The 26,888-nt window shown below is 50.3% G+C and overlaps 2 protein-coding genes, 1 non-coding gene and 1 pseudogene across 8 annotated transcripts in view; 3 read left to right on the plus strand and 1 right to left on the minus strand.

Annotated features, from left to right (window-relative positions):
- The window catches only part of HSPG2 (heparan sulfate proteoglycan 2), a 99,271-nt gene extending 98,025 nt beyond the window's left edge, over positions 1 to 1,246 (plus strand). For all 6 annotated transcript variants that reach the window (XM_025447973.3, XM_049106034.1, XM_025447974.3 and 3 more), the window contains one exon: positions 11 to 1,246. In XM_025447973.3, coding sequence (XP_025303758.1) covers positions 11 to 183 — 173 coding nt within the window. In that variant the 3' untranslated portion in view covers positions 184 to 1,246. The remainder of the gene's footprint in view (positions 1 to 10) is intronic.
- On the minus strand, positions 286 to 10,430 carry LDLRAD2 (low density lipoprotein receptor class A domain containing 2). The gene is made up of 4 exons (XM_049106044.1): positions 9,992 to 10,430; positions 7,813 to 8,265; positions 3,374 to 3,505; positions 286 to 2,064 (listed from the first exon to the last, which is right to left on the minus strand). The coding sequence occupies exons 1-4, from the start codon at positions 10,059 to 10,061 to the stop codon at positions 1,523 to 1,525; spliced, it is 1,197 nt and encodes a 398-aa protein (XP_048962001.1). The 5' UTR covers positions 10,062 to 10,430; the 3' UTR covers positions 286 to 1,522.
- Positions 10,431 to 12,391: 1,961 nt separating this feature from the next.
- Positions 12,392 to 25,691, plus strand: LOC112660373 (SNW domain-containing protein 1-like; annotated as a pseudogene).
- Positions 17,261 to 17,371, plus strand: LOC112660710 (U6 spliceosomal RNA). The gene has a single exon (XR_003137150.1). It is a non-coding gene; the product is annotated as a U6 spliceosomal RNA (small nuclear RNA).
- Positions 25,692 to 26,888: the final 1,197 nt, after the last annotated feature.

The raw sequence follows: 26,888 nt of genomic DNA on the forward strand, positions 1-26,888 counted from the left end.
CTCCCTGCAGGCGGAGCTCCCGACGTGACCACGCTGACCGGGGGCAGGTTCTCCTCGGGCATCACGGGCTGTATCAAGAATCTGGTGCTGCACTCCGCCCGGCCCGGCGCCCCGCCCCCGCAGCCGCTGGACCTGCAGCACGGCGCCCAGGCGGGAGCCAACACTCGCCCCTGCCCCTCGTAGGCAGCCGCCTGCCCCAGACGGACTCCCGGGCAGTGTCCCAGCCCCACAGCGTCGACTATATTATTATTATTAATATTATTATGAATATTTTGTAAGAAACTGAGGCAATGCCACGCTTTGCTGCTACTGCCCTGGGCTGGACTGGAGGGTGGGCACGCCACCCCCCATACACAAACGCACCTGGGCAAAGCCGCAGGCTGGTAGGTAAGGCAGGTTGGATGGGAGCCGGTGCCTCAGAGGGCCGCCAGGACTTGGGGTCAGACACGGTGGTTGAGTGGGCTCAGAACTGTCACCACCAGTAGAGAGCCCCCCCTTCCCCTAGAGCTGGGCTGTCCGGGTCAGCAGCCCTCGGGCAGCCCTCAATCCTACGAGAGCCAACTGCGGCCTGTAGCCTGGTGCCTCACCAGCTACCTGGAGCAAGGAGCATGGCCTTTACCACCCTCCTCCGGGTGGGGAAAGCTCTTTAGTGCCAACTGTGGAACAAAAGGCAGCTCACCCCTGGGCGGGCAACCACACCCCCGCCAGCCCACGTCCCAGCCCTTGTCACCCCTGCCCAGCCAGCTGGGCCACCTGCCCCTGGCAGCCTCCCCCTCCCACCGAGCCCTCCTGGCCTGCATCCCCCCCACCCCCGCCCCCACCCGACACCTAGCCCAGGGCCCCCCCGGCCTCAGGGCTGCCAGGGAAACTCCACCCCAACTCTTACCAGGAGCTGCTACAGGCAGAGCCCAGCACTGAGAGGGTCTCCCCGCCCACACCAGCCCATAGCCCCCCCACTGATCTGGAAGTGAAGGCCCAGGGGACATGGGGGGAGGAGGGCATTGGTGGTTGACAAGAGTTAGTGCCTTGGGTGGGGGATGCCAGGACTCATGACTGGGAGGGACAGGAAGGGGACATGACAGCCCTGCCCCATCTGTGGGAGCCTGAGGGCCCAACTGGGGGCACGTACCCTCCCCACCAGCAGCCCACAGATGTGGGGCCAGGATGCCTGGCCTCTGTGTCCTAGAAGGGACCCTCCTGTGGTCTTTGTCTTGATCTTTCTTAATAAATGGTGCTATCCCCGCCAGAGCGTGTCCTGCGCCTTCGACGGGGGCTTGACTCGGTGGAACCTGCGGCTGGGCTGGGGTGGGGCAGCGCAGGGCAGGTGAGCTCTGGGAGCCAAGCAAGGCCCCTGCTCCCCACCCTTGACGGATCCAGCAAGGCTACAAGGCCGGTTAGCTCCCATGTATTTCACAACAACCAGGAGGCAGGAATCTTCCCATTTTCCAGAGGAGCAGACCAAGTCTGAGGGTTACGTGACCTGTCCAAGGTCAGACGGCCCTCCTGGGGCTGAGGCACAACCCTATGTCCATCGGACCCCAGAGCCCAGTCTTTTTCTGAAGCCACAGCCTCTAGGGACGTCTTCCCTGGCCCTGGAAGGCCGGGCCACTGGGCTGCAGCCCCCCAGGAGCCACCTGGCCAAGACACGGACAGATGCTGCAGTGGGGGCAGAGGCCACGGGCGCCAGCCTGCCGGGCCAGCCGGCTGGAGGCACAGCAGCACCAGAGGAGGCCCAGGAGGAGGCCCGCAGAGGCCAGGACCAGCGAGGAGACCAGCGCCGCGGCCCGGAGCCGGGGACCTGCAGAAGGAAAGGGAGAGTGGTGCCCGGGTGGCTCAGCGGTTGAGCGTCTGCCTGGTGGGAGGAGTGGGAGCAGGTGGGAAGCAAAAGACATCTACCTCCCGGAGGGGCTGCGGCATCCTGCTGTTCGGGGGCCCGGCCTGCAAGGGGGCTCCTCCCGGCGGCCACCTGGAGGGGACCTGCAGACCCGAGAGCCGGGGAGAGCGTCAGGGGCCTGGGCGGAGGGCCGTCTGTACTCCCTGCCTGGCTGGGCGCCAGCGAGGGACCTGCAGCGGGAAATAAGAAAGTAACACTTGGAACTTTCCAGGGCTTGACTTGGGCTCAGTAAAGCCTCCCTAAACCCATCTGGGCTTGTTACTCTCAGTGCTCACTTCGGCAGCACATATACTAAAATTGGGCTTGTTACTCTCAGAATTTCCATCTTACTCATAAGGGAAGTGAGGCAGAGAGGTTAAGTCCCCTGCCCAGGTCGCAGGGCAGGAAGTCCTAGGGAAGGACACGAGCTCACGCGGCCCAGCTCCGGCGCCTGCGGTTTGCCAGTGGAGCGTCTCCCCAAGAAGGAGGATGTGTCTGGGCGCCTGGGTGGCTCCGTGCTTGAGCATCTGCCTTCAGCTCAGGGAGTGATCCCGGGGTCCTGGGATCGAGTCCCACGTCGGACTCCCTGCATGGAGCCCGCTTCTCCCTCTGCCTGTGTCTCTGCCTCTCTCTCTCTCTATGTCTCTCATGAATAAATAAATAAATAAATATCTAAAAAAAAAAAAAAAAAAAAAAAGACGAGTCCAGCTGGCAATGCAGTAGGAAGGAGACCACGGAGGGAACTGGTGCGGTGAAGGCTGGAGGAAAGGAGGGTATGGCAACGGGGCCTCAGGCACGAAGCACAGAGTGCCAGGGAGATAATGAGGAACCTGCAAAGGAGACTGAGAATGGCTTAGGAGGCAAGTGTGTGGGGTCCCAGGAAGCTGGACTGCACCCTTCAGCCAGGTGGGTTTTTGCAGTGAACAGTCTGTTCAACAGTACATGGCAGCCCTGTTTGCAGGATGCGGCTTCTTAGATTCCCAGGAAGGATCTTTTGGGGCCCCTGTCCACAGAGGTCATTCCTGGTCATGCTCCTCCCGGACTCTATGACCTTGGGCAAGTCATTTCGCCTCCCTAGGCCTCGGTTTCCCCATACGTAAAATGTGGGAGTCAGACTGGATGAATGATTTCCAAAGTAAGACTCGAAGGTCCCCACCCCTGGGGACATCAACAGTCAGCTAGGGCCTGGGCCTCCACGTCCAGTTAGATAGAGCATCTCTCCTTGGGAGGTCTTGGTCCTCTGTGCAAAATGCCCCTTAGGAAGAGCTCCCACCACTAGCATACCATTTGGCCACAGCTGGATTAGATCCTCTCCAGCATCATTCTGGTTCTAACCGGCTCTGATCCTCAGTCCAGCCTCCACAGATTCCCCACTACCCGCTTCATCTTATTCTCCCCTGCCTATTTCTGTACCCCAGCTCCACCTCTGGGCTCCCCACTGAGGCCCTGCCCCTCCTCACTGCTCAGGAGGCCCCCCCCCGGGCCACACCCATCACTGACCTCTGCAGTTGGCTGGTGGCCAGGAAGCCTGGTCACTACCGTCGCCACAGTTGTCCACGCCCCAGCGATCGCACACCAGGCTCGGGGGGATGCACCTGCCGTTCTGACAGCGGAAGTAGGCACCACAGGATCCTGGGGCCAAGAGGGGATGCACGAGATGAGGACCCTGAGTCTGTCTGTGACACAGAGGGATGTGCAGCCCTAGGGGGAGGGAACGTGGGAGCTTCGAGCAGCAGGGCTGCTTCCACGTGTATGGATGGAAGCATGGGTGGGTGTGTCACGGTGGACAGGTGCATGGTCACCAGATGATGCTGATGGCTGACATTTATGGAGTTCCTCTTCTGTGCTGGGCACGGCCCTAAGCACTTGGCTCACACCCCATCTCCTTAAGTTCTCACAAGAATCCTATGGGAGGGACACCTGGGTGGCTCAGCAGTTGAGCACCTGCCTTCGGCTCAGGGTGTGATCCCGGAGACCCAGGATCAAGTCCCGCATCGGGCTCCCTGCATGGAGCCTGCTTCTCTCTCTGCCTGTGTCTCTGCCTCTCTCCCTGTGTCTCATGAATAAATAAATAAGATCTTAAAAAAAAAAACAAACTACAGGAGAGCTCAGGTCTCTTGCCAAGGCGACACAGCCTGTACCTAAGTAGCAGAGTGGAATTCAGTCCCCTGCTCATGAACCCTGTGGTGCACAGTGGGTGTGAGGGTGTCTGCTGTGTCCCAGCGAGCCTGGCCGCTCCCAGCAACTCCTCGCTCGGGGCCTGGCCCTGCCATCAGCTCTGCCCGGCATCCCCTCCCAGCAGTAAGTGCATGGCTCTCTCCCTTCGGGTCCGCACTCATTACCTTACAGGAGGCCCCTAAGCTCCACGTGAGAACGGCACGCCAGTGTCCCCAGCGCTCCAGCCCTCCTTGTCCTGGTTTGCGTCCCTCGGCAGCACTCCTCACCCCGGCAGAACGTGGATTCACTCAATTATCTGCTTTCGGCATGGAATTAGAACGCCCCATCTCTGGCCACAGAAATGGACACATGACCTACATGACCAATCAGATTTGGCCCTGGGACTTTTGCTAGAACCGTAAGAAAAGATGCTAGCTAGCTATCTTGTCAAGGTGAGAGCTGTAAGGGGGACCGTGGTCTTGGAGCTGCAGGGTCACCTTACTGCCAGGTGGAAAAAGAAGCTGCCTGAGATGGAAGCCAAACAGACTCCCACAGTGCAAAGACAGAGATCAAAGAGAGAGCCCAGGTGCCCTTACTCGAACTGCTGGATCCAGCTGTATCTGAACCAACAATTTGATATCCTGTTCCAGGGGTTCCTCCCCATTCTCCTTTGGCTAAACCAACCAGAGTTGGGTTTCTTTTGTCTACAAATGAAAATGAATAATACATAGCAGGTATGTAAGCTTAAGAGTGAATATGAGAGAAAACACAAACAGTAGTGTGGTTGTGTATGGGGAGTCACATGTGTGTGTCCATGTAAGAGGGTGTGCATGCAGCAGGCAGGCTGTGCCTGCAGGTGTGAGTGGCAGGGACTGTGTGTGTGGCCGGAGGATATGAAATGGACCCTTCTTCATTTAGATGACAAATCTGATCTAAGGAAGCCAGAGCTGTGACAGGGCTTTGCCACTGCCACCTTCTTGTGGGAGTCCAATCCTGCTAAGCACAAAGTGGCCATAGCACCCCGGCTCCCTGGCCGATAGCTACCTCTTGCAAGCAGGCAAGGCCACAGGGAGAAAGGGAGGGAAAGAGAGAAAGAGGGAGAGAGGGCGGGGTTCATTCTCAATCCACCAGTAAGAACTGTTTGCAAAACATAATAGGTCCCTGGGCACCCTACTGCCAACAGGAGCCAGAAAGGAGACCCCGGCACCACTGGTCTTGGCCCTAAGGATTTATGGTTCCTCCCAGAGCTAGAGACTAATGGTAAAGAGAGAGAGAGAGAGAAAATCTAAAATCCAGAATTCAGGCAGCCCGGGTGGCTCAGCGGTTTAGTGCCGTCTTCAGCCCAGGGCATGATCCTGGAGACCCGGGATCGAGTCCCACATCGGGCTCCCTGCATGGAGCCTGCTTCTCCCTCTGCCTGTGTCTCTCATAAATAAAAAATAAAATCTTTTAAAAAAATAAAAATAAAATCCAGAATTCAGGGCACCTGGATGGCTGAGTCAGTAAGTGCTGGACTGCTGATTTCGGCTCAGGTCATGATCTCAGGGCCGTGAGATGCAGCCTCACAACGGGCTGCATGCTGGGCCTGGAGCCTGCTAAGGATTCCCTCTCTGCCCCTGCTTCCCGCCCCTGCTCTTTCTTGCTCACGCGCACTCGCTAAAAATTGAATAATTAAATAACATCCAAAATTCAGACCAGGCGCCAGGCCCGGGAAGGAGAAAGGTGAGCCTGGTCCGAAGAGACCATGGGGCGCCTGGGGGCGCTCCCCGACCGGCTCAGTGCTGAAGGGCTGCCCAGGGCCCGCAGGCGGGGGGCATGGGGAGCCCATGGGTGCTCGGACGGCCCTGCTCTGGGCTCTGGGCGCTCGCAGTCCTGGCTGTTTTGCCAGAGTTGGCGGTAAAGCTTCTCTGCGCGTTTGGAGTCCTCTGAGTCTCGGCAGCCGCCTGCTCGCCTTCCCCGGACACGGCGCCTGCTGCGACACAGGCTGAGCCTCCGCTCGCCGGGCGCCTGCGGGAGCTAAAGCCTTAAACCCATTTGGGCAAGAGGACGTGCTCCGGCCGCTAAGGCCCCGCTGCTCCAGAGAGCAGGCGGCCTGGGCACCTCCCCTCCCCTCCCCTCCCCGAGCCTGGGTCTCACCCACAAATAGAGGACGAGAAGACACGCACGGCGTGGCCCTGAGGAACAGACAGCATCCAAAGAGCAAGGGCACACTTGCTAAATGATGATTAATCACCCTCTGTTTCCTTAACGTGCTTGGGGGGGGGGGTGCGTGGCTTACAGCCACTCGCCCCCCGCAATCACCTGCGGGGCCGAGCCAGGACAGAAGAGCCCGGTGTGAACCTGAGACTGGGTAAGTTGTATCTAAGTGTGCAAAGGGGTGCTGTGTGTATGAGGTGTGTAATGCAAACTGTGAGTGCAGTCTGTGAGGTATGCGGGTTGTGTTGCACTGCGTGAGGCACATGGGCATGTGTGTTGTGTAAATGAGTGCAATGTTGTGGCTTCTATGTACATACAGAATGTGTGTGAATGTGGGTGTCGGGGTATGGGTGTGCGAGTGTAGGGTCACGTGAATGAGTGTGAAGGGTGTGTGGCGTATGTGCAGTGTGTAGGGGTGTGGAGGTGTGAGGTTTGTGAACGTGGGGTCATGTGAATGGGTGTGCACGGTGTGAGAGTGTGTGTGTTGGGTGTCAGGTGTGGAAGTGGGAGTATGTGTGTCAACGAGGGTGCGCAGGCTGTGAGGGCTGTGTACAGTGTGAGCGTTGGGTGTGCAGTGTGTGGGATTGTGTGAAACGGTGCAGGACGTGTGAGTGTGTGAGTGTGGGCATTGGGTGTCAGGTGTGCAAGTGTGGAGTTGTGTGAATAAGTGCAGGTTGTGCGCAGCATATGAGCGTGAGGTGGTGTGAACGAGTGTGCCGCATAGGTGGGGTAGGTGTAGTACGAGAGGTGCTGTGGCGTGAGTGCATGGTGAGTGTGTGCGATGGTGTGAATGAGCGTGCAGGGTGAATGTGCATGGTGGTGTGAATGAGCGTGCGGGGTGAGTGTGCATGGTGGTGAATGAGCGTGGGGGGTGAGTGTGTGCGGTGTTGTGAATGAGCGTGCAGGGTGAGTGCGTGTGGTGGTGAACGATGCGTGCAGGGTGAGTGTGCGCGGTGGTGAACGAGCGTGCAGGGTGAGTGTGCGCGGTGGTGAACGAGCGTGCAGGGTGAGTGTGCGCGGTGGTGAACGAGAGTGCAGGGTGAGTGTGCACGGTGGTGTGAATGAGCGTGGGGGGTGAGTGTGCGCGGTGTTGTGAATGAGCGTGCAGGGTGAGTGCGTGTGGTGGTGAACAAGAGTGCAGGGTGAGTGTGCGCAGTGGTGAATGAGAGTGCAGGGTGAGTGTGCGCGGTGTTGTGAATGAGCGTGCGGGGTGAGTGTGCGCGGTGGTGAATGAGCGTGCAGGGTGTGTGCACGGTGGTGTGAATGAGCGTGCGGGGTGAGTGTGCGCGGTGTTGTGAATGAGCGTGCGGGGTGAGTGTGCGCGGTGGTGAATGAGCGTGCAGGGTGTGTGCACGGTGGTGTGAATGAGCGTGCGGGGTGAGCGTGCGCGCGGGCGTCAGGCGCTGGTGGGGGCTGGCACGCTCGCGGCCCGGCAGTCGGACGCACGGACGCACGGGCCTGGGCTCGGGGTTCTGGAACCTTCGCTGCCAGGAGCGCGCTCGTGGGGGGTCCCTCCGCCCCCCCCCGCCCTCCCCGGCCCCTGCCCCCGCCCCCAGCTCCCCCCGCCCCGCCCCGCCCGCACCCACCCAGCCGGAAGGAGGTGGCCTCGCCCACGAAGGCCACGCGGGGCTGGCGGCCCCGGGTGCGCAGGCGGAGGCCCAGGACGGGCCCGGAGGACGCGACGGCGGCGGGGATGCTGCGGCCGCACACCCGGGCGCCCAGGGGCCGCGGCGCCCCCGGCGGGCCCTCGTAGAACTGCACGTACGAGCCGGGGGCGCAGGGGTCGGCGGGCGCGGCGGAGGCGGCGGGGGCGGCGGGGTTGGCGGGGGGCGCCGGGGACCCCGGGGCCGCCGCGGCCAAGCTGTACACCAGGAAGAAGCGGAACTGGAAGCGGATCCTGTCGCCGGCGGCCGCCGCCCGCATCCAGAGCGCGCAGTCGGCGTCCCGGGCCACGAAGTAGGAGGAGCGCGAGGCGGCGTGCGAGCGCAGCAGCAGCCCGGCCCCCTGCCACGTCCGCCCGCACCGGGCCGCCAGGTCGGCTGCGGGGGAGAGACCGGCCCTGGAACCGCGCCGCCGGCGCCCTGCCCTGCGCGCCCCACTCTCCCGCCGCGGGCCTCAGTTTCCCCGTCGGCAAAATGGGACGCTCGCGCCATCTCGGGACTTTGGGGGGAGGGGGGAGTGATTTAAGTCAGGCCCCCAGCCTCTTCGTGAAAGACCCCCGGACGTGTTTCAGAATCTTCCAGATTTTAGAAAGGTAACGTGGTGTGTGTGCAGGAGATTATGTTTGCAGCCCTTGGTGATCAAGCCCATTTTCTAGAGCGAGTCTAATAGGGACATAACCCCGAGCAGGACAAATACAGACAAGAAACAGCCTCCTTCAGCTCACGTCAGGTGCTGCCAGTAAATTAGTTAAGAAGGACTTCTGGTCTTCCAGAGCTTTTCATATTCTGGAACTGGAGGACTGTGGGCAGGTAAGGGTTCGGTGCTTAGGCCGGTGCGTGGCGTTTCATGAGTGGCACAGAAATGTGAGCTGTTGCTAGCATCTTGTTGGAGGAGAGGGTGGACGGAACTGGGCACCTGCCCACCCCAGGCCTTTCCCTATTGCGCCTATAAAAACCCTAATATCTCTCAGCTGTGGGAGAGCAGCGTACCAGCCCTCCTGGTACCGGGAGTGCCTAAACTAAGCTCTGTCATCCTAATTCTGTTTGTAGGGCTTGTTGGAATGCCACCTGATTCTGGGCAATGAGACTGAAGAGGTTTACTGAAGGGAAGGTTTCCGTCTCTGAATAAAAAAAGGAAAAGAGGAAAAAAGAAAGAAAAGAGAGAGCTATGTGAGGAGGAGGCTCCTTCTTCCTGCTTTCAAAAGTGGTTGACTGAGGATGTGATGGCCAGCGCCGTAGCAGCCGTCTTGCATGGGTGAGGTCATGAGATTCATGGAGAAGTACTGACATGGTTGAGCTGCTAAATTAACCATTTCTGGAATCCTCTATGGCCACTCTTAAGTGAAATAATGTCCCTCATGGGTTAAGCCTCATTACTTTGGTGTCTGTAACTTACATCCCAAAACATTCTCACACTACAGAGTTGTTGTGAGGATTGAATGAGTTAATGTGTAAATAATCCAAGTAGCTCTAATTTCTGTAAGGATGGAGAAGAGGAGGTGGCTTTTCTGGTACATAGTAGGGGCACCTGTGGGTCTTGAGGACCAGCCAGGATGTGGGTCTTTGGGGAAGAAATCCACCATCAGGGCCTAGGACGTGGAGGCATTTTCTCAAATCTGCGCAGACCTACTAAAGCCAGGGGCTGCCCTGGACGCCCACGGGGGTGGAGGGAGGTTTGGAGAGTGAGTGAATTGAGCGCTTTCTATGTGCCAGGTGCAGAAGGACTTGCACGCTTATCTCATATGCACAATAATAATAGTCCCTTAAGGGGTGAGGTCCCTTATTCCCACTTTGCTGCTGAGGAAACAGACTCCAAGAGTTGAGGCGGTGATGTCAAGAGTGGAAACGTAGGAAGAGGTGGTGAGAGTGTGAGCCCAGACTGTCTGACCCCAACACCCACGGTGTTGTCCATTGCCACACACACACACGCACACGCACACATTCTGGACTTGGGGGCACCAAGCAAGATCAGGCACAGGGCTTCCCAGCCTCCTCAAGTCAAGGGGGTCCCAGCCCATCATGGAGAAACGGTCTCTAAGGGTGGTAGGATCGAATCTCCTGCCTGCCCCAGCCAAGCCCCCACCAAGCCCCCCCCCATGCTCACCTGTCTCCAGAGCAGATGCAGCCAAGGCAGCCGCCCCCAGCAGAAGCAGCTGCAGAGGACAGGCCTCCATAGCCCCGCTGTGCCCAGCAGTGGCGCAGACCTGCAGAATCCTCAGTTTGGATGTCCCTGGGGAGACCAGGGTGTGGGGACCCAGCAGACGGGCTGGCAGGACACAAGGAGCAAGAGGAGGTGAGTCCACCAGCCCTCTGGCCTCCTTATAGTGGTCTTTATGCTCCAGATCCTTCTTCAGATTAGGATTGTGTCTAGGGTTGCCATGGAGATTGGGGGCTGAGGCTGGAGCCTGGGGAACGAAGGCAGTGAAAATGTCCACTCATCCCCTGCCAGACGGGAACCAGGAAACTCAGATCCGGTTAACCCACAAGGCTTCTGGGAGGGGGACCCACAGCCTCAGAGAACTGCTGTTCTCTGGGTAAGCTGACAGCTTAGCGCTGAGCTTGAGGGAGGCCCAGGACAATCACAGGGCGGTTCTCAGGGCCCCAGAGAGGCAGCAAGTGGTAAGGAGCACTGGACCAGGAGTCCCTACCTCAGGGCCTTTTCACTCACAGTTCTGTCCACCTGGAGTGCTCTTCTCCCATAGCATTGCATGACTGGCTTCTTCAGGTCATTTGGGTTTTGGCTCACATGTCCCCTCCTCAGATCCCACTCCCTAGCCCACCTCTCAGTCTGAATCGGTGCCATCACCCCTTGTCGCTCAGTCCCATCTTCCCCAATTTATTCTCTCGGCACTCACTCCAGTTACTTGGCTTACTTCTTTCTTGGGTATATGATCCATTGGCCCCACTAAAATTGTGATCCACAACGGTCTTGTTGATCTCTGGAGCCCCGGGTCATAGCACAGTGCCCGGCACAGAGCAGGCATCCAGAAAATAAGAAAAATGTGTAGTATTGAGCACATGACCTCTCATCTGCTGGGTTTAACTTCTCTGTGTATAAAAGAAAGGGCTTGGCCCATTTCAGGTTTTTCCAAAATTTGTTATTAGACCAATGTTTGTCATGGGGTGCCTGGTTGGCTCAGTCGGTGAAGGATGCGACTCTTGATCTCAGGGTTGTGAGTTCAAGCTCTACGTTGGACATAATTTTAAAAAGAATTTAAAAATTAAAAAACCAAAGGAAGGATGTAATTTCCTTTTTCAAATATCACAAACCTCTGTTGTAGACATTGGAGATATTTCAGGAAACAAACAAAAACTCTACTCTTAGGGAACTTATATTCCAATGGAGGATAAATGAGCGAAGGTGTGGTGTATTAAATAGTGATAAATATTAAGAAGGAAAAACATAAAGCAAGGTGGGGAGATGTGAAATGTCAGATGTTGAAGTTTTGATAGGATATCTTAGGACTCGTGGAGAAGGTTCTTTTGAGTGAAGATCTGAAGGTCGAGGGAGCCAGTCATGTAGTTATTTGAAGGAAGAACATGCTAGGCAGGAGGAAAAACAAGTGCAAAGGCCCTGAGGCAGGAGCATGCCCGATACAGGCAACAACAGCATGGAGTGAATGCAGTGATGGGGAGAGTGACAGGAGATGAGTTAGATCAATAAGTCATCATTGTCAGGACTTTGGCTTTTTTTTTAAGATTTTATTTATTTATTCATGAGAGACACAGAGAGAGGCAGAGACATAGGCAGAGGGAGGAGAAGCAGGCTCCATGCAGGGACCCTGATGTGGGACTTGATCCCGGGACTCCAAGATCACGTCCCGAGCCTAAGACAAACGTTCAACCGCTGAGCCACCCAGACGTCCCAGGACTTTGGCTTTTTCTCCAAATGAGACAAGAACCACTGAGCAGAACCAAATACTAGAGGACCAGATAGGAGGCCATTTTTAATAAGTCTACAAATGATGGTAGCCTGAAGCAGGATGGCAAGAGGTGGTCAGATTCTGGATATATTTTGAAGGTGCAGCCAATTGGATTTGCTGACAGGTTGGACTTCTGTGTGAAGGAAAGATGAGTCAGGGATGGCACCGTGGGCTTCAGCCTGGCATCTGGTATAATGGCGTTGCCATAACTGGGATGGGGAGGATGAGGATCTCAGCTTTGGACACATTCTGATTGAGATGAGGGTTAGACTTCCCAGCGGAGATGACAAGTGGCTCTCTGGAGTTTGGGGGGGGTAGTGAGGGCTGGGGATACAGTTTGGGAAGCAGTTGGCGTGTGGATGGTGTGTAAAGCCACACAACAGGGTGAGTCTGTCATGGGAGTGAGCAGAGACAGAGGAGAGAAGATAACCAGGAGGCTTGGGCAGGGCCCCAACCCTTTTTCTTGGAGGAATGCACCCATGGGTCTGAAGAAAAATGTCCCCTAGGGGGCAGTCAAAGCCAATACAAGGACGAGGAACCTCACTGTGCATCCTAGAAACCGGCGGTTGGGTGGCCTTGGGATGCCCTTCAACTTGGAGGCTGGCACTGGTGGCAGCTCCATCCGAAGCCAGGGGCTCCGCATCTCAGGTCTGAGTCCTAGATATCTTCCCTACATGTTCAGGTAACTGTAGAAAAGGGTAAGTGTCCTGTTCAATTGATGTGTCCTTTTTCTGTCCAATGGGTCAGCAAGACTGAATCATTTCTAAGGGCTCTTTCCCTGAGATCCTCTGTGAATCTGGAATATGGGCTGCTGCTTCTGCATTAAGGGTGTCACATCTCATCTGTCATTCTTTTTTTTTTTTTTTTTTTTTTTTTAAGATTTTATTGGGCAGCCTGGGTGGCTCAGCGGTTTAGCACAGCCTTTGGCCCAGGATGTGATCCTGGAGACCCGGGATATCGAGTCCCACATCGGGCTCCCTGTATGGGGCCTGCTTATCCCTCTGCCTGTGTCTCTGCCTCTCGCTCTCTCTGTGTCTCTCATGAAGAAATTTTTTAAAAAATTTTTTTAAGATTTTATTTTTTTGTCATAGAGAGAGCACAAGCAGGAGGAGTGGCAGACAGAGGGAGAAGCAGGCTCCCTGCTGAACAAGGAGCCTGCAGTGGGGCTCAATCCCAGGACCCCAGGATCATGACCAGAGCAGAAGGAAGACGCTTCACCGACTGAGCCACTCAGGCGCCCCTCATCTGTCATTCTTTCTTGCAGCTTACAGTTTGATAAGCTACTAGTAAATAACTATTCATTGATCTAAATCCAAGCCTAGGGCCTTGAAAGTAGCCCAGGAGGCAGGAGATAGATCTAGGCCTGCCCATTCTCTTAGAGCTCCAGACCCCAATTCTCTTCTTATTACATCATCCCTTGAGTCATAATTTGATCCTAATACGTGCCTTGGCCTCATAAGTCCTAAAGTGCCTGGCCCTGTGCTAGGAGCTGGTGTCCAGTGGTAAAGGACACACTTCTGCACTTAGGCAGCTCAGAGCCTAGCAGACAAGCAAAACAAAACTACAACTCAGCATTATGAGAGCCAGGGCTGTGGGAACAGAGAGGGTGAAGCCAGCTTCAGCCAGGGCAGAGAAGGCAGAGAATAATAAAATGAGCAAGTGTTAATAAAATGAATAAATGATCATTATTACTAACGAAAATTATTATTAACAATAAATTAATCATAATTTATCAAATGCTTTCTGTTCGCCAGGCATTGTTTTCATGTGTCTGTTCATTCATTCTTCAAAGTAGTAACAGGACCTAGGTATGAGGACCAGCCTCATTTTTCAGATGAAGGAGCTAAGCCACTCAGGCGCTGAGTACTCTGTAGAGGTGTGGTATGTAGCGACGAAATGGAGAAGCGGCCTGGCTGCCGAGAGGAGGGATCCTCTGACCTGAAATCTGAAGTCTGAACAGGACCTCAGCAGGTGGAGAGAGGCTCCGCAGTGTTCTCAGCAGAAGAGGAAGCAGGCACAGATCCGAGAAGGCTTGGGAGAGCCTGCCCCCCTCCCCAAACACACACACCCTGCCCTCCTCCCTCCTCCCTCTTCCCTCCTCCCTTGTAGCTTTTACTGGGCAAACTGGGACAGTGCCCCCTTCTGGTCACAGCAGGCTCACATCTCCCAAAGCCAAGCAGGTGTTCAGGTTCAATAGCCAGCCCAAAGGGACAGAATTTAGGGTCTTTCTGACGTCTAAATCCATGCTCATTCCATGACAACAATATTAAGAAACCTTTCTCGATATTGAGTTATGTGAGGAGATAGTTTTTCTCTTTTGGTTACCCAGATATTGGCCAAGCTTATTCATCGTCTACACTACAGAACCCGAGGATGAGATAATGAGATCGCAATCATTTTTACAGGATTCGAAAAGAAGGTATAATTAGGCAGACCTGAGCCCCTACAAGTTATTGGTGTGGCTGGAAGGAAGATGCATAGCGACAGCGGAAATAGAAATAAAAGTAAAATATAATGCGCAAAATAAAACCATATGTACAAAATTACAAGATAAATGTATGGGGAGCCCTCATCCAATTCCAGAAAAGGTCTCTACATATCCAAGAAAACACACGTCTTCCACAGATCCTAATAACATGTTTTTTTTTGCAATACCAGTACCTCCAGATCACCAGGCCACTTTGCAAAGAAAACGATAGATATTTCAGAAATTAGTCCAGGGACATGAAATAAAATAGTCTTGTACTTGCAGGGATTTGAGAATGTTAAACTCTCTTTTACATGATTACATACATGATATCATAATTAGAGAGAGAGAAAACATACAATAAGTTGAACAGAAAAAATCCTGAGATATTCAGGGATGCCTGGGTGGCTCAGTCAGTTAAGTGTCTGCCTTCAGCTCAGATCATGATCTCAGGCCTGGGATTGAGCCCCACATCAGGATCCCTGCTCAGCGGGGAGCCTGCTTCTCCCTCTGCCTCCGTCCCTCACCCCTGCTCATACTCGCTTTCTCTCCAATGAATTTTTTTTTTTTTTAAGTTTTTTAGGGGCAGCCCTGGTGGCGCAGCGGTTTAGCGCTGCCTGCAGTCCAGGGCATGATCCTGGAGACCCTGGATTGAGTCCCACATCAGGCTCTCTGTGTGGAGCCTGCTTCTTCCTCCGCCTGTGTCTCTGTCTCTCTCTCTCTCTCATGAATAAATAAATAAAATCTTAAAAAAAAAAAAGAAGCCTAAAAAAAGGTTTTTAGTTCACATTTTAGGTGAAATCTAGTCATTAGAGGGAGCATCACATCAGAATCAATAGATACATAAAGGACATAGTCTAGGATTTAAAAAAACCCAAAACCTAAAATTGATAGGATTATTTGACTATCGGGGAAAACAGATTCCATGCTAAATATTCTTTTACAAAATGTCAAATCAGTAGAGAAAAAGCCCAAGACTTCCCACAGGATCAAACAACACAGGTCCTTAGATGAATTAAAGAGGGCAGCACAACATCATCATCCTGAGCACCTGTACTAAAGAAAACAAGAGGGAACTTGGCTCAGTGGTTGAGCATATCTGACTTTGGCACAGGTCACGATCCTGGAGTCCTGGGATGAAGTCCCACGTCAGGCTCCTCTTGAGGAGCCTGCTTCTCCCTCTACCTAGGTCTCTACCTCTCTTTGTGTCTCTCATGAATAAATAAATAAAACCTTTAAAATTTTTTAAATAAATAAAATGTAAGTCATACAACATAGGCCAATAGGCACCAATCCAGAAAATATCATCTTTAAAAAATAAAAAGAAAACGAGATTTCAGTGACTCATGGTCATGTTGCCTGGTCACTCTGGGTTAGACTTTGAGGGTCATGCATAGCACTATTTCAGCCTACTGGACAAAGAAATTTTCTGATACAGAAAATTAACCCGATAGAAATAAGGGGACAGGGCACCTGACTGGCTCAATCGGAGGAGCATGGGACTCTTGATTTCAGGGTTGAGTTCAAGCCTCACATTGACCGTAGAGCTTACTTAAAAATAAAATCTAAAAAAAAAAAAAAATCTAACCTAACAAAAAGGAATACTGGTTACATTCCTTGCATTACAGGGTATAGTGGAACTGATGATAGCCCCAAAATAAGAACGAAGTAACTCCTCTTGGTATGAGCTAGATTCAGTGCTGACCAAACTAAGTGGGTAGCACAAAGTCCTATTCACCTAAATGGAAATGATACATAAGAAAAAGGACAAAGCAAGGTCCTCCACTGAGAAGACAGCATCTCGGCCTTTGCTAGATTTGCCCCATGAGCAGAGAGGGTGGGGAAGACCTGGACCGCCACCCTCCTGGTCTGAGCTGACATGAGGGCACAGGCCATGTGATGGCCCGAGGAAAGGAGTGCCTCCTCACTCATACCACAAGACGAGTGGAAGGCTGCAGCCCTAAATGCAACCACAGGAGAAACCTGGCAGGCAGAGGGGCAGGTGAGGCAGCTCAATATGATGAATTAAAATCAGTATAAAAAAAATATAAATAAATAAATAAATAAAATCAGTATAACTGCCAGTAAGTCAGAACGTATGCAAAGGACATCCTGAAGTTATTTTGAATTATGACCGATGGGCAGTAGCCAATGGCCTAATACTTTGGTGCCCCAAATGAAAAAATAATAAAATAATAATTGTCTAATAAACAATCAGTAGGGAGAAAACCAATATGGAAGAACATACATCAGGTTTAGCCAATCTTACATAACAGGAGATGATGTCTCAGCACCTAGAAAGGTAAAACTCACTAAGCAAAATACAATTAGAAAGTAGAAAAAAAAATAGAAAAAAAAAAATAAATAAATAAAAATAAAAATAAAAATAGGGATCCCTGGGTAGCGCAGTGGTTTGGCGCCTGCCTTTGGCCCAGGGTGCTATCCTGGAGACCTGGGATCGAATCCCACGTCGGGCTCCCGGTGCATGGAGCCTGCTTCTCCCTCTGCCTGTGTCTCTGCCTCTCTCTCTCTCTCTCTCTGTGACTATCATAAAAAAAAAGAAAAAGAAAAAGAAAAAGAAAGTAGACAAATTGGGATGCCTGGGTAGCTCAGTGGTTGAACATCTGCCTTAGGTTCAGGGCGTGATTCTGGAGTCCCAGGATCCAGTCCCATGTCGGGCTCCCTGCAGGGAGCCTGCTTCTCCCTCTGCCTGTGTCTCTGCCTCTCTCTCTGTGTGTCTCATGAATGAATAAATAAAAATCCTTTTTTTAAGAAAAGATAAATGAACTAGAAGTATAACATTGAAAATGGTTAATTGACAACACTGTAGCTAGATGGGTTCCCCAAACAGATGGACAGTTGGGCACAAATTTGTCAATTAAAGGATGAAGGGAGAAAGGTAGTCCTAAAACCGCACATGCTAAAACATTGTCAAATCTGCCAGCCTTTTCTGTGTCAGTTGACAATAGAAAAAAGGGCATCTGTGCTTCCTTCGGCAGCACATACATATACTAAAATTGGAATGATACAGGGAAGATTAGCATGGCTCCTACACAAGGATGACACACAAATTCATGACGTGTTCCATATTTTTGGATGGGATGAGCACTGGGTGTTATATGTTGGCAAATTCAATTTAAATTAAAAAAAATTTTTTTAAAGGATAAAGGGGCACACAATTTGAAGAGCTAGCAGAAGATAATCTGGTAGATAGGATATGCTGAAGCCAGGACTGGGTCACCAGGAGAACAGAAATGGCTGTAGTGGGTACTTCTCAGGGCTGGGGGTTACCTAGATGCTACAGCCACGATGCCACACATACAGACACTAGTATCTATGGAACCTCCCTAGTCACAGAATCAAACTAGGAAACAAACTTTACAGTAAGTGCATGGGTCTAGGCCAGAAGAAGAAAATCTGATGCCTCATAATCCTACAGCAGCAGGAATGGTAAAAAAAGTTTAATGGGTTACTAAGGAAACACCTAAACATAGCCCCGGGTGAAATAAATAGAAAATGGAACAGTGTTCTGGCAAAATAACTGGTCTAAATTACATAATAACCAACTATCTTGACACCCTAGAGCTATTCAAACAGCCGATATATTCCTACAGGGGCACTTGGTTGGCTCAGTCAGTAGAGCATGTGGCTCTTGATCTCAGGGTTGTGAGTTTGAATCCCACACTGGGTGTAGAGATTACTTTAAAAAAAAAAAAAAAAGGGATCCCTGGGTGGCGCAGTGGTTTGGCGCCTGCCTTTGGCCCAGGGCGTGATCCTGGAGACCCGGGATCAAATCCCACGTCGGGCTCCCGGTGCATGGAGCCTGCTTCTCCCTCTGCCTGTGTCTCTGCCTCTCTCTCTCTCTCTCTCTCTCCCTCTCTCTCTGTGACTATCATAAATAAATAAAAATAAAATTTAAAAAAAAAAAAAAAAAAAAAGAGGTACCTGGGTAGCTCAGTAAGTTAAGCATCTGATCTTTGATCTCAGCTCAGGTCATGATCTCAGGGTTATGAGTTCAAGTCCTGAACTGGGCTCTGCACTAGGCGTGGAGCTTACTTAAAAACAAAACAAAACATTTTTTTTTAATCTAAAAAAAAAAAAATGCAATGGATGGAGCTATGTCTCTGTCTTCCTGCTTGGCAAGACTCTGTGCCATGGACATTTTATGGGAGTCTTGATATAACCCTGGTGATTGGATACACTTCAACATTATCAAAAACTTAAGGAATATGCTTATTTGTTATGATTCTGGTACTAATCAGGTCTGTTGTAAAGCATATGCGTAACAGGGTGTGAACTGTAGAGCAAGTATGTTTGTAAATTATATCTCAGTTCTGGACACAGCTTCTTATTTTTTTAAATAAAGTCTCCTCTCAACATGGGGCTTGAGGGATCCCTGGGTGGCGCAGCGGTTTAGCGCCTGCCTTTGGCCCAGGGCGTGATCCTGGAGACCCGGGATCGAATCCCACGTCAGGCTCCCGGTGCATGGAGCCTGCTTCTCCCTCTGCCTGTGTCTCTGCCTCTCTCTCTCTCTCTCTATGACTCATAAATAAAGAAAAATTAAAAAAAAAGAAAACATGGGGCTTGAATTCATGACCTCAAGACCACCAGTTGCATGCTCCACCAGCTGAGCCACATAGGCACCCTTGTCACAGCTTCTTATTGATATCAGCTATTAAATGCTGCTTGCAACCCACTGAAGGCCAGCTCACATCCTAACAGTGTCAAAATACTAGCGTTAAACCTATAGTCCAATGGTGAGGTGGCAAGGGCCAGTATGTACCGTAATCATATTTAGGATCCACACATTAGGGCTTGCTAACTTGCCAATAACCAATTAGAGCAAGAGTGTGAACAGCAACACACCAAATACATGATTATAAACAGTCTAATGGTTTGGACAGTGTCCACCCAAAACTCATGCCCCTCCCATCCCAAATCTCAGAATGTGACTTTATTTAGAAATAAGATCTTTCCAGGGGTGCCTGGCCTGATTGACTCAGTAGGTTAAGTGTCTGCCTTCGGCTCAGGTTGTGATATCAGGGTTCTGGGATGGAGCCCTGAGTCAGGCTCCCTGTTGGGGGTGGAGGGGAGAGTCTGCTTCTGCCTCTGCCCCTGCCCTTCCCCCTGCTCTCGTTCTCTCTCTCAAATGAATATATACAATCTTTAAAAAAAAAAAGGAATATGATCTTTCCAGATATAATACTGGATTAGGGTGGGCCCTAACCCCAAGGACCAGTGTCCTATAAGAGGAGAAGCCATATAGAGACATACACAGAGGAAAGATGGAGAGCCAAGGAATGTTGGGGGACACCAGATGATGTAAAAGGCCAGGTAAAAGCCTTCCTCAGAAACTTCTGGGGGCCCATGCTGTGCAGGTAGCCTCATTTTGGACTTTCAGACTCCAGAACTGTGAATAATTAAGTTTATTGTTTTAAGACACTCAGTTTGTAGTAATTTAATATGGCATCCCTGGGGGAAGATTATGCCCAGAAAGGGAGGTCTCCATTTTAAGATTCCTGATCCTGGTGCCACTTGCTCCCACAGCAAGAGTGCACATGGGGGGCACCTGGGTGGCTCAGTGGGTTAAGCATCTGACTCTTGGTTTGGGCTCAGGTCATGATCTCATGGTCATGGGATCAAGCCCCACGTTGGGCTCTGTGCTCAGTCTAGAGTCTGCCTGAGATTCTTCTCCCTCAGCCCCCACCCCCACTCTTGCACATGCTCTCTCAAATAAATAAATCTTGGGGATCCCTGGATGGCTCAGCAGTTAAGTGCCTGCCTTCGGCCCAGGGCGGGATTCTGGAGTCCCGGGATGGAATCCCACGTCAGGCTCCCTGCGTGGAGCCTGCTTCTCCTCTGCCTGTATCTCTGCCTCTGTGTGTGTGTGTGTGTCTCTCATGAATAAATAACTAAAATCTAAAAAATATAAATATATATAAAGAAATCTTTTAAAAAGGGTGCACACTATCCTTCACTCTCCTGAAATTTGAGGGTCAGGCTCTACTCAATGGATCATTGCCAGATCCAATCAGCAGACAGTCTAGATAGTGGATAGGGAGAAAGAGAAGGAACATTCTTACTGAGAAGGTGACCATCACACTCACCACCTGGGGTGGTCTTTCACCCTAGCCCCGGCCCAAATGCTGGGCAACTCCCATCAGGCGTAAGCTGGTAGCTGGGAGGTGAATGAATTCACCTGAGGCAAAACAAAGGAGCTAGCTAAATACCCCTACAAGGGAGCAGAGAAGAGACCTACACCTGAGACAGTGGGTGGGGGATGTTTTTAAAGAGGAAAGGTGAGGAGGTGTGGCGCTGACAGGATGTTGCCTCTTTTGGTAAGTGCCTGGTTGTTGGTAGCCCATCTATAGGTCATTTAGGGATGTTTTGAGGTGGGTCCTCTGATGGGTCTTTCTGTATTCAGGCAAGGGGTCACTGTGGGCCCTTCCTACATCCCATTGTTCAATCCTGTTGACAAAAAGTGGCCTCTACACCCAGAAAGAATATGTGTGGCTGGGGGCTGGTGTACTGATAGGTTTATTCCAAGTGGATAAGATACCATTATATTAGGTAATCCTTTGTTATACTGAATTATTCTATAGTAAGGATACTTTTCAAAATGTTGCCTCTGGGGATGCCTGGTGGCCCAGTTGGTAAAGTGACCACCCCTTGGTTTCAGATCAGGTCATGATCTCAGGGTTGTGAGATTGAGCCCTTTTAGGGCTCCCGGCTCAGCAGGGAGTGTGCTTGAAATTCTGGCCCTCTCCCCTTGTGTGTGTGCTCACTCTCTGTCTCAAATAAATTAAAAAAAAAAAATCACATTCCTTAAAAAAAAAAAAAGGTTCCCTCTAGCAGCTCCTACATGATTACATTAAAGCCAATGGGGTTCATATAACATGGTTCACTGAAGGTCTCATCTCCTCCCTCCACTATGCTTGCCAGTGAATAACTCCTGGGTATATGAGTTCACACTATAGATGTCAGAGGGGACTCAACTCTAGAATGTGATCATACGCATGCTGATGCATAGTGCTGGCAAGGAGAAGTGTCAGTATACTGTCTTCAGCATTCACATGAATGTACTTCATGGGCAGGGCAGCCCTGACTCCACCCATCCTCCTCTTCCTCGGTGGTGAGACATTCCAACCCTCCACTTCCCCTTTTTGGCTGAGTGATTTCCCCTTTCTTCCTAGTCTTGGAAAAATGATATTAAAAATCTGCCTGTGCTTTATAGATACTTTGTGAGTCTGCCTAGATTACAAGCCTCTCTCATATCAGAAAAAGAATCTACTTTCGACAACACATCTGGAGCTAAAATAGTAACCCTTATTCAAACTGATGCACAATCATTATGTAGCAAGTGTTTCTTAAGCATCTACTAGGTACTAAGGCACTGTTCCGGGTGTCAGGAACATAGCAATGAAAAAGGCAGTAGGATTCCTACTCTTGAAGAACTGACAATTGAAGGAAGACCTCAATGAGCAAGTAAACAAGATCAAAATGAAGACACTTTTTTTTTAAAGATTATTTGAGTAATCTCTATACCCAACGTGGAGCTCCAACTCACCACTCCGAGATCAAGAGATGCAAGCTCTGTACCGAACCAGCCAGGTGTCCTGAACACAATTACTTTATTTAGGCACGAGAGGTGGGGGGGGTGGGGGGGTTGTAGTGGGAGAGGGAGAGAATTCCAAGCAGACTCCCCATTGAGCACAGAGTCCAACATGGGGCTTGATATCACAACCCTGAGATCATGACCTGAGCTGAAACCAAGAGTCAGACACTTTACAGGCTGAGCCACCCAGGTGCCCCCACAACACAATCACTTTATTTATATATTTTTTAACGATTTTTATTTATTTATTCATGAGAGACACAGAGAGGCAGAAACATAGGCAGAGGGAGAAGCAGGCTCCATGCAGGGAGCCCAACATGGGACTCGATCCTGGGACTCTGGGATCACACCCTGAGCCAAAGGCAGACGCTCAACCACTGAGCCACCCAGGCATCCCTATTTATATTTTTTTAAAGATTTTATGTATTTGAGAGAGAGAGAGAGAGAGAGAGAGAGAGCATGAGCAGGGGAGAGGGGTAAGGGAGAAGCTCCCCGCTGAGCATGGAGTCTGATGTGGGACTTGATCCCAGGACCCTGAGATTGTGATCTAAGCCAAAGGCAGACGCTTAACTGACTGAGCCACCCAGGCACCCCAACACAATCACTTTATTTTTATTATTTTTTAAAAATGTATTTTTATTTATGATAGAGAGAGAGAGAGAGAGAGAGGCAGAGACACAGGCAGAGGGAGAACGTGGGACTCGATCCCGGGACTCCAGGATCGCGCCCTGGGCCAAAGGCAGGTGCGAAACCGCTGAGCCACCCAGGGATCCCCCACAATCACTTTAGATGTGAGAAATATTAGGAGAGAAATAAACAGGGATGTGGTAGTAGGGGTGTGAAAAGGAGGCCTCCTCTTGAAGGCTGGTCAGGGAAGTCTTCTCTGTGAAGGTTACATTGAACTGACATCTGAAGGATCTGTCTTAAGAGCTGGGGAAGAGCATTACTAGCAGAGGGACAGCAACTGCAAAGGCCCCAAGGCAGGAAAGTACTTGGATACTGTGGCTAACTCACAGTGGATGAGGGAACAAGAATATGAGGTTGAAGTTAGGAGTGCCTGGATCCTCAGGTGCCCTTTATTTTTATGTTATTTTTTATTTTTTTTTTAAAGATTTTATTTATTTATTTACGAGAGACAGAGAGAGAGTGAGTCAGAGACACAGACAGAGGGAGAAGCAGGCTCCATGCAAGGAGCCCGATGTGGGACTCGATTCCAGGACTCTAGGATCATGCCCTGGGCTGAAGGCAGGCACTAAACAACTGAGCCACCCAGGGATCCTCCAAGTTTTAGTTTCCTTTTATTTTAAGCAAGGTGCAGGGGTGCAAGAGCACCTGGCTCCAGGGGCCCCAGACAGATCAAGTTCAGCCACTCTCCAGTGACAAAATCCAAAGGCAAAGATACAAGTGGTGGTGAAACGAGAAAGGATTTCTGTGGGGCCGACACCGGGAAGACAGCAGGCTGGTGTCTCAAACACTGTCTTTAAAGTGCTGAAGCTTAAGCAGAAGAAGATGGCCTCACCAGCTTTTTACCTGCACTGACTTAGCTATCTCAGGACCAGCTTAAGGCTGAAGAAAAAGCAATTTCCCAGAGATCAAGACAGACTTCACTGGTCTTGTCCTGAAGATAACTTCCCCAATACAGATACAGGAAAGGCTGGATACCTCAATTATTAGCATCCAAAATGGAGATGCTTTTCCAGAGATCCATGAGGCCCAGTATCCACTGGATATGCGATGAAAGAAAAAAATGTCAAATACACTGGCCATTCAGGTGGATGCTGAAGGAAAAATTAAATATGATGCAATTGCTCAGCAAGGACAGTCAAAAGACAAGGTCATTTATAGCAAGGGTACTGACCTGGTTCCCAAGGAAGTCATGAATGCAGATGATCCAGATCTGCAAAGACCTGATGAAGAAGCCATTAAAGAGATAACAGAAAAGACAAGAGTAGCCTTAGAAAAATCTGTATCACAGAAGGTTGCTGCAGCCATGCCAGTTTGAGCTGCTGATAAACTGGCTCCTGCTCAGTATATTTGATACACACCATCTCAGCAAGGAGTGGCTTTCAACTCTGGAGCTAAACAGAGAGTTACTCGGATGGTGGAAATGCAGAAAGATCCAGTGGAGCCTCCAAGGTTCAAGATGAATAAGAAAATTCCCCGAGGACCACCTTCTCCTCCTGCACCTGTCATGTATTCTCCTAGCCGAGAGATGACTGTGAAGGAGCAACAAGAATGGAAGATTCCTCCTTGTATTTCAAATTGGAAAGATGTAAAGGGGTATACAATTCCATTAGACAAATGTCTGGCTGCTGATGGAAGAGGCCTGCAGACAGTTCACATCAATGAGAACTTTGCTAAGCTGGCCGAAGCCCTCTATATTGCTGATCGGAAGGCTCATGAAGCTGTAGAAATACGTGCTCAAGTAGAGAGAAGGACGGCACAAAAAGAAAAGGAGAAACATGAAGAGAAACTTAGAGAAATGGTCCAGAAAGCTAGAGAGAGAAGAGCTGGGATTAAAACCCATGTGGAAAAAGAGGATGGGGAGGCACGTGAGAAGGATGAAATCCGGCATGACAGGTGAAAAGAGGACAGCACGACCAGAATCTTTCCAGGGCAGTTCCTGATAAGAGGTCAAAACTACAGATAAATGAAAATTGAGATATCAGTGAAGTCATCGCTAGTGGTGTGCCCAATCCGCGGATGTCCAATGAAGTTCAGTATGACCAAGGCTCTTCAACCAGTCCAAGGGTATGGACAGTGGTTTTGCAGGTGGAGAAGATGAAATTTACGACATTTATGATCAAGCCTGGAGAGGTGGTAAAGATATGGCCCAAAATATTTACAGGCCCAGTAAAAATCTGGACAAGGACATGTATGGTGATGACCTAGAAGCCAGAATAAAGACCAACAGATTTGTTCCCAATAAGGAGTTTTCTAGTTCAGACCGTAGGCAAAGAGGCCGAGAAGGACCAGTTCAGTTTGAGGAAGATCCTTTTGGTTTGGACAAGTTGTTGGAAGAGGCCAAACAGCACAGTGGCTCTAAAAGACCCTCGGATAGCAGCCCCCCCAAGGAACATGAGCATGAAGGCAAGAAGAGGAGGAAGGAGTAGACACACCTCTCTTCAAAGTGAATGAACTTTTATCCATAACCCTAATAATGCAAGTCAGATGGGGAAATACTTTGTAAATGGCCAGGATAAAAACCAAATCTGGGTGTCAGAACCCAGCACTACCTTTTATTATGGGAGTAAGGGGGAGGATGGAAAATTCTTTGAACTATTTAGTTTTTTTTAAAGAGTGGGTTGTGTTTGTGCTTCTACCTTTTGGCACTTATAGAACATACAGCCCCACATATGAAATTAAGACCACTTCCTTTTGTGTGACATTGGTACTTTGGGGTTAATATTTTGTGTAAGAATGACTGCTGATGAATAAAGTTGCCCCAGACACAGTGAGTAGAAGGATGTTCACGTACTGGAACTATCCTGCCAAATGACGTTTGCCCCTATTACACTCTGTTTTAATTTGGAGTGGGGAAAGTAAGCTCTTGCTCAGTGCAACTATTTGTTTCAAATAAAAACATTTAGACAAAAAAGTGCTGAAGCTACTTCTAGGTTTATATAAAGAAAGTGTGAGACAAAGGTCACGTAGGTATACACAGGGAGGCAGTGAAGGTCAGAGCAACGTGTTGGGGTCAATCACTCTGGGTCTTGCTGGCTCAGGGCAGTCCTTTTTTGCTTGAGGCAGTAGTTTTGGCTCACAACAGGGGATGCTTTGCCTGCGAGGTCTTTTGCCTGATTTAAGAGATAAGCTGGAAAGAATATAATTAATTAGAAAATACAGACTGAGGTCAAAATGGAAGTAGTCGAAGTCCTCTTTCATTACTACTGTAATTACCAACTTAGCAACTTATAATTCTGGAGGTCAGATGTCTAGAGAGGGTTTCTTTGAACTAAAATCAAGGTATTGTTGGCAGGGCTGCAATCCTTGTGGGCACTCCAGGAGAGAATCCATTTCTTTTTCTTTCCCGGCTTCTAAAGAGTGCCTGCATTCCTTGGCTTGTGACTCCTTCCACCTTCAAAGTCAGCTGAGTAACATCTTCTCTGGCTCTGACCATTCTGCTTCCCTCTTATAAAGACCCTTGTGAGGGGATCCCTGGGTGGCCAGCGGTTTAGCACCAGCCTTTGGCCCAGGGCGTGATCCTGGAGACCCAGGATCGAATCCCATTGGGCACCTTGCTTGGAGCCTGCTTCTCCCTCTGCCTGTGTCTCTCATATTCTCTATCATGAATAAATAAAATCTTAAAAAAAAAAAGACCCTTGTGGTTACATTGGGTCTATTCAGGTAATCCAGGATAATTTCCATATTTTAAGATCTTTAAATCTCATCTGCAAAGTCTCCTTTGCCACATAAGATAACATATTCACAAATTTTGGGCACATTTGTCTTACTCTGAGCTTCCATAACAAAAATACCATGTTAAAATAGAATAAAAATAAATAAAATACCATAGACAGTGTGCCTTAACAACATAATTTCTTATAGTTCTAGAGGCGGGGAAGTTCAAGTTCAAAGTACTTGAAGATTTGGTCTGGTGAGAACTCAGTTTCTTGGTTCATAAAAAGCTGTCTTCTCAGTGTCCTCACATAAGTAGAAGGAGCAAGGGAGTTCTCTGGGGTCTCTTTTATGAGTGCTAATCCTCCTTCATGATCTAAGCACCCCCAAATATCATCACACTGGGCATTAGGATTTAAGATGTGAATTCTTGGGACGCCTGGATGGCTCACTGGTTGGGCACCTGCCTTCGGCTCAGGGCGTGATCCTGGGATCAGGGATCAAGTCCCACATCGGGCTCCTTGCGGGGAGCATGCTTCTCCCTCTGCCTGTGTCTCAGCCTCTCTCGGTCTCTCATGAATAAATAAATAAATCTTAAAAAAAAAAAAAGATGTGAATTCTTGGTAAATGAAAGCATTCAAAATATGTCAATAGCTTT

Source organism: Canis lupus, chromosome 2, assembly GCF_003254725.2.
Source record: "Canis lupus dingo isolate Sandy chromosome 2, ASM325472v2, whole genome shotgun sequence".
NCBI classification, from domain to species: domain Eukaryota; kingdom Metazoa; phylum Chordata; class Mammalia; order Carnivora; family Canidae; genus Canis; species Canis lupus.